The sequence below is a fragment of the Vollenhovia emeryi genome, unplaced genomic scaffold, assembly GCF_000949405.1.
Source record: "Vollenhovia emeryi isolate VEMERY1.0 unplaced genomic scaffold, V.emery_V1.0 DF939142.1, whole genome shotgun sequence".
Lineage (NCBI taxonomy): Eukaryota > Metazoa > Arthropoda > Insecta > Hymenoptera > Formicidae > Vollenhovia > Vollenhovia emeryi.
Window position 1 is genome coordinate 2,381,810 of NW_011967224.1, and position 7,933 is coordinate 2,389,742.

The 7,933-nt window shown below is 40.7% G+C and overlaps 1 protein-coding gene across 1 annotated transcript in view; it reads right to left on the reverse strand.

Moving 5' to 3' along the window:
* Positions 1 to 5,246, reverse strand: part of LOC105566886 — a 12,853-nt gene extending 7,607 nt beyond the window's left edge. Inside the window, exon 1 of the mRNA XM_012021279.1 lies at positions 4,837 to 5,246. Coding sequence (XP_011876669.1) covers positions 4,837 to 4,878 — 42 coding nt within the window. The 5' untranslated portion in view covers positions 4,879 to 5,246. The remainder of the gene's footprint in view (positions 1 to 4,836) is intronic.
* Between the last annotated feature and the right edge of the window lie 2,687 nt (positions 5,247 to 7,933).

Consider the following 7,933-nt stretch of genomic DNA (forward strand, 5'->3'; position numbering starts at 1 on the left):
GCAATTTATAACGGAATTATTAATGTTATCTATATAATTTTTGTGCAACGCTGCACGACATTAATGACACTCGGAGTAATCTCCGAGCCGTCAATTTACCGCTAAATTTAGTAATTCACAAGGAAGCGCTATTAACAGCAATTTCGTCGATCGAGGAAAGCTTTCCCCGAAATAATTATCGTCCATGATAATACGATAGCCCGTAGAGACGACAGTATCTCTCGTCAATGACAAGCCTTCCGATGTTAAAATTATCAGTTGCAGGCTTACAAACTATTTCCTTCATTTCCCAATATATTTTGGAAAACTGTTTTAAATTTATATTTTATATATTCAATTATTTACACCGCTCAATCTTTTAATGCCCATTTTAAAACAATTATATTTACATGTCATTAACATTGTATATTTCTCTTTTCCCTCTCCTTCCTTCTCTGTCTCTTTCTCTTCGTATTATACATATAGTATCTCATAAATATTCTGATGAATGACAGATAATAATATAGCATTTACAATCTTTATACATTATGTTTTCAATGGTTAATTAATGCGTTCATTTAATTAAATGATTGCCACAGTTTATCAGAATGGCTAAAATTATATATAGGGTGGGAAGAAAAGAAGGAAAATTTTTACAAAAATTTCTGGTAGGTGGCAAAAAAACAAACTTGCCAAGCGAACGTCGCCAATACGAATTCCCTTGGATCGGTGAAAGCGAGAACGTGGAGAAAGTTCGTGAATGGGTTAAAAATGATCATGCCGTTGGTCATGGCGAGAATTTAAGGACGGAAATTGCACCGAAATAAAAAAGAAAGACATAAACGGCGATTGCTAGTAAAGGTACGGATCATACAAATAACTTGATAATTGTAACGATCGTGCTCTTCATCTAAGTAATTCTTGATTACATCGCTGTAATGATGTAAAATATGATAATATATGCTGACTGTATAATTGTACAGCAACATAAATCATGTAACGGAATAAATATAATTAATATGTCCAATTTATTATGAAGCTACGAGGGGTAAACCGCTGATGGCATTGTGGTGTACAGATTTGCGACATTACTTATAGGCATTCTTTGGGCATTAGTCCTTGCTGGGACATTATAAAGATAAAATAAGATAAAGTAATGCCCCTGGGCATTAGTAGGCGTTGGCGTACATGATTTTGGTCAGCGGTTTACCTCTCGAGAAGCTGTTGTATACAGTGCAATAGAGAACATAGAAAAATGTTGCACATTTGCGACCAAATAATAGCTTTAGCTCATAAAAAATATAGTTGGTGCATAACTCAAATTATTGTGTATAAATAATTAGTACGCCTTACACAAAATTTCACTTTCTCTTGTCCTGACAATAAAAACGATCGCGATCGAAAACGATACTAAAAATATTAAGAAACGCGAGGATGTCGTTTTGTTTGTCGCGTTCTAATTATCACCATTATGGAAAATGGTCTTGATGAGTTGTGACCATAGTCAGAAGTCGCACAGTGCCTCGCCACTAACTGCTTTGGTATGGTAATGCGTTGAATTAAAACATACTTAATGTGCGTTCGGCCGTGCAATTGATCCTCAACCATAATATTCGTTTCCGCCAAATTAGAAGAAAGCCCGATCGCGATGTAGATTAATATATGCAAACGAGAAATTATTGTAAATTTGCACCACTGAGAATACACCTTCCACGGATCGTCGAGAAGGCGATCGGAAGATCGATAGAATCGACTTCGTAAAGGCAGGTTACAAACGCGAAAGCTGATAATATCTTGATTTTTTTTTCTACTTTAAACTTGTGCGACGTGATAAACGCATGCAAATTCGCGTTCGACTTTTCGCATTCGTATCATTTCGCATAATCGAGAGCAGCAGGTAGGCTCTAATCGATACACGAAGGAGCGAAAATAGATTTCGAGACCGGCTTCTCCGTAGCTCCGAGTTTTCGCTTCGAAAAGGTGAATGGACCACTTGGAGTACAAGATACAGTTGTGATGCAAGTTGCTGGCTGTCGATATCGAGTTGAATCACTCAGTCAATATATGCAAATCCCTTACGACTCGAAATAAAATTTGTACTTTTGGCTGGAGATTAGTTGATGACGTCGTCACAGCGAGAAACGAAGGTATGTTCAAATTACAATTGGTACATGCAAACTAGAGCGCGCAACGAGGGTCTTTCGTGACGGCTACGATATTTGGGCTATCGATCGCGAATAAAACGCGAGTTTACTTTAGTTAACGAATCGCAGGTACGTCCGATTACCAGTAAAATAATTGACTGCAATAATCTATTCGATGATACTGCGGCAAACCTCAACACAAATAAGTTTACAAGTTAAAGAGATTGGAGCAGCATTGATTCGGCGTTTGAATCAAAAGTACATATTCAAATCTATAAATTATTCAACTTGGTCGCTTGTATATTTTCCGGTTGGCACAGCTAAAATTTTGCGGTTATTTGTTTTATATTTAATTCCTTTCACTTTTTTTAAATAATATAAAGATATAAAGGGAAGAATTAATTTTTATACTTTTAACATCTCTCATAAATATTGAAAACGGACTATCTATGCGGTCCAATGCGAGTTACAATAAATGGAAATGTGATGCAATTAGACAAATGGATAAATGTAAATTGATTTTCTTCACGTTCGAAACGATTTGTGCTTCGTTCCAGTTGTTGCCCTTTGAAAATAAAGGTCTCAAAGTAAATAACGTTTCCTTTCGTTTGCAAAAGATCCACCGTACGTCTCGTACGGATTGCCAACTTATCAAATTAATTCGCATCACAAAGTAGTAGGCGAACATACGCGGCAGAAATAAAAGATTGCAAAGTTTACACGTTAATGCAGATAAGATGTGATCGAGTGATCGAGAGTGTGCGACTATCGCCTGTAAAAATCCGTAACAAGCTGCACATCAAGTTACTAAAATATCCTTCAAGGATATCAAGATGCGATAACAACTGCGGCGTGAATATTAAATGTTTGGAATAAAACGAGATTTAATTAAATGTCATTCAATCTTCGCAACCCTGACTGAAGGTAAAATGCGATTAATGATCGAGGAATCGTGAAAAGCCAAGTGATCTTAAAGAGGACGATCAATCTCGCGGAATTCTTTCGATACGAACTCAAAGCGTTTCTTACAAAAAATGAGAACAATTCTCTTCAGTCACGCCTTTATCAGGTTTCATTTTCAGATATAAATAGAACGCAAACAAAATATGTGATGAAGGCACAACGCATCAGCGCAAGTGTTAACACGTAGCAAAAGGACACGTTTGACTACATCGATGGAGCCGTCAGGCAGACCAATGTAAATAAAATGCCACAAATAATGTCGCCGATATTCCGAATTCAATAAATCACTGTTAAGATGGGTTCAAATGAGACAAGATCAATTATAAATATGAAAAGAATGAAAAAGATCGTGTTAATAGTAAAAAATGTATAAAAGTGTTGTAAAAACAAATGTAGTTTAGTAGACTTTTTGGAGAAATTGGAAAAAATAAAGTTGAAGGAGAAGTGTCGCGAGAGAAGAAAGATGAAAAGAATTTGAAAGATAATCCAAGTTTGAGAGGATATTGGGGACTTGTTTCGCTCTCGCGCAGTATATATACAAAGTTGAAACTGCGAAGAAACGAGACGAAGCGCCGAGAGTGACTGCTACATTTTATGCAAGATCGCACTTCTCCAAGAATTTTTCTTTCTCTCCAAGTTTGGAAGAAGCACGAGCATCGAGAATGCAGTTAACTGCAGAAAAGGGCGCATCCCTCGCGCAATAGGATTCAATTTGAAATTCTAATTCGCTCCAGCGTCGTCCCGATAGAATTTTAAGCGAAAAAACTCGCGGCGAGATGACTCGTAGCAGTCGTAGCGCGAGAAGATTGGAGTCGAGAGATAAATAAGTAAGTAGATGCCAAGCGAGAGAAGAGCTTAGAATCGAAAGCGGGTCTAAGATTGGTAAACAGGAAATTACATTTATATCCGGATCGTATCCGCGATAATAAAAGACGAGTGTAAAGAGGGAGGGGAAAAATAAGGCATCGCCTAACAAAGATAGCAATTTTCGTAATAACGAGCGGCCTAGGGCTGAGAAACTGCCCAGCCGAGTGTAGAAAGAAAAGGGTGCGTGTATCGCGCCGATCCAATCAAAACTATTTGCGTCGCGGCCGGACGAGTGCGCTCTTCGCTTTAATGGAGATTTAAATCACCCAACGGAATTCACGCGTTTGTCGCACCGTATCTCCATATAGAACTCGAGTGTCGCTCTAATGGATGGATGGGAAAAGCGATTGGGAGAAAGAACGCGGTTATTTCAATCCATCGATCCGAGCGCATATATCGCGAGCAAAAAACATTTCCCAATCGCACCGAAAACGGACAAACGTGCCACGCGGCGGAGAAGGAATAAAAAATCCATTTCGAGCAGGTGCACTTTGGTGCGATCGTAAATACAGACAATTTTTCCGAGAATCAGAGATAACTTGCCGCTATATTGTATTATCGCCTTGTGTGTGGCCAATACAAACGGTATGCGTTCGTACCAGCTTTCACGCAATTAGTTGACGCACAACGGAAATGTCTCTATGTTTGCTCATCAAGTCGCCGCAATCAACGCGTCATTTATAGCGTTGCATAAGCAAAAGTTTAATCTATATTGATTAAAGAATATACAAAGATGCCGACAAGTATTGTCATTCGTGGCATCTTTGAAATCTTAACGTTCCGTCGGCGACATTTTTTTCTCTAATCCGGCCCTTTCTTTCGAGCGATTTAAATGTTGTTAGCTGCGGAGATTCACTGAAATTATAGATCGGTTGTTACGTACCTCCGACAGGGCGTCCTCCATCATATCGCTCGTGTCTCTCATGACTCCCGATGGAAACTAGCACCGACAACAATCACTCAACGCCCACGTTCTCCTCCGCGTCTCTCTCCCTCTCTCTCTCTTTCTCTCGCTCCGTTTCCGACGTACGCGTTACCGTCGTCAAAACGATGCGCGCGCTCCTCCCCGCGAGGTTTCTCCTCTTCTCTCGAGAGAACGCAAGTATCAGACTACGCGAGAACAAGAAGGCACGATGACAAGTGCTCGCGGCCGTTTACTCCAGCAGCGAGGAGGAATTCCGTGACGTCACGAGCAACACATTTCCTCCATCGGCAGCGGGCGGGCGGTCTCGCGCGTTGGCCGCCGCTTGGCTTGCGTGCCGCTACTGCACGGCTTTTGACGGATCGATCGTATCGCGACGTGTCGCTCTCCTGGGGCCGCTCGCGCCTCCTCGCCTCCTCTCGCCGCCGCCGCCGCCGCCGCCACCGCCGCCGCCGCCGTCGTCGTCGTCGTCCTCGTCGTCGTCCCAAGTGTAGCTGATCGCGAATTGACGCGGCGCGACGCTCGCAATTGTACCGACTCACCACGCGCTACCGCTCGCGCGATCCATCGGAGTCCGCGACTTCGGAGACACTGGCCGACCGTGCCGTGCCAGCTGCCGCCGTGCTCGCGCGCTGGCAGGTAATACCGAGTGCAGCAGGTCGAGACCCTCCTGCCAGAAGGCAGATCTGCCTCCATGACAGTCCCCCGGCCCTCTTCACCGCCGCCTCCAATCACCCTCTTCCTCGCTCGCTTTCTCTGTCCCGCCAACGTTCAAAATATACGCGCGTCGATTCATCCGATTCCCTCGCGACGCTCTTTTGCATTTTTTATCCTCTCTCGTCCAATTGTCGTCCAATTGTAAAAGTAAATAGTCTTTTTATTATCGCCATCTTATCCCGTGCACATTTTTCTCACTCTCTCACTTTCCACGGCCGTTCTCTTTGTCGTTTTGTATTACTTCCAAAATGAGAAATTGGACAAGTAGAAAGACTAGGATGTTACAGCACATAAGCAATCTTTATATTGTTTCATCTCTCCCTTTCTTCCCTCGTCTATCCTCTTGCTCGCTCGACGGCACAGCTGCCTCCCGCTCGTTCTCCGCGCAGACTTCCTTGCCAGACGTCGCGCCGCGCCATTGCTTTCTCGTCGTCGTCGTCGTCGTCGTCGCGACGCTCGCGAAACATCCGGCGAATCGCGCGCGTGCAATCGTGACAGAAACGCGCCTTCGCAATTCGTCGAGAGCCTGACGAAAATTCCACTCGTGCACCACCGAGATATGACGAAACGGCATTGTTTCTTTTATCCGCATTCTCCGAATTTTCTCTCTTTACTCCACGTCTTTCCCGTAAACGGAGAAAGAGTGCAAAAATGTAAAACTGTAAGCCGAAGCAGGCCGAAGGTTTCGAAATCTTCAACTTAGTACGTTCTTTTTATCTGATTTTACCTTCTTCACTTTTCTGAATCGTGCGTTCGAAAAAAAACAAAATGATTTCGTTAGCTTCCATACAGCTGGATATTAATATAGTGTATCCGGTATTCTCAGTTGAAATTCTCTTATAACAAAGAATACATATTCCCAGTGAGATAACGTCGAATCACACAAACACTGTCAGTTTTCAAAGATAATGAAAAGTTTTGCAAGTAAATTTTTCTTTGGGACGTTAGTGTTCTCACTTATAGGTGTACGTAGAGGTAACATTATATAAGATAATAATGTCATTTCGAATCGACACGACACCGAAAGTCCTTGTCTCTTCTACGACGGCACTAAAATCCGATAACGCATATTTACGCGCATGGCGCATCTCGTGTTATGTAAATCGCCCCAGAGATATGCAGATCGACACGAGCATTATTACATTGCTCTGCGCGACGTAATGAATGTTAATTGCCCGAAAGCGTTGCGCTTGATCCTTGTCACTCGATGCTTATTGTCAGCGTGGCGATACGACGCTCCGAAGTAATCGTTAGCGTTCCATCTCGTGTCAAGTCAATTTTTATCGTCGTTTCAATCAATCAATTTTATTATTAAAATTCGAGAAAATAAATGGATGTTAGTGTCTAAGTGATTTTAATGACGCCCGCCTAGTGAGAGAGAGAGATCCGGGTTCAAACCCTGGCTGAGGTAAATTTGTTGCAATAAATTAAACAAATTAATTGAAAGCATTTAGACACTAACATTCTGTCTTGGCTCTTATATCCTTTATTCCTTCCAATTGTCATTTCACATCAGAGCCTTATGAATTGAATTTTATTATTAACAAATATTGCAATATACATAAAATACAGTACAACATAATAGTTAATTAGGATATATTAGAAAAAGGACTACGCGTGCACACACGGTGTAAAAATCAAGTCTGTGTAAAAATCAAGTATTGGAGAAATTTAATACCGAATAATATAGATGTAATAGGGGAATATCAAGTTTATATCGTTGCAGAGTGTCTTTCTTTCTTTCGTTGCTAAAAACGAACGTTCCTTGCCGGTGTTACAAAGCGGTTCGCGCATTCTGGTCGAGGGCAGGAACACGGACGAACAGCTGCTATTTCACCTGTTCGATACATTATTTAAATGCTTCATCTGCCTCGATCTCGAGATACCGCAAGATAAGTGACCGGCGTTTCCTGCTTTCTTATGACACGCGAGATCTTTACAAATCTTTGTAAATTCATCATTATTTTTAACGATTATACAAGAATTTACAGTAATATCACAGCGCAGGAAAGAAAATTATTATATTTTATTTCAACATATTTTAATTATTTCATTTCTGTGAATATTAAAAAATTGTTTATATTACATATGCGATGTGTGTGTTTCGTAATTTTATCTTATAACTTTCAAGCTCGAAATAATATGTAAAATAATTTTTACTTAAAAACATTGTGTATGAATGTAAATCATGCTTCTATACCACCAAGTTACATCCGTGATACATGCGCATCCTATAAATCAAATATGTTACATCATTTATATTTGATTTCTATTAATTTATGTTTTGCCAGACATATTTATGCGTTTTAATCGATATAATTATTTTTATTTTCCAATGCTA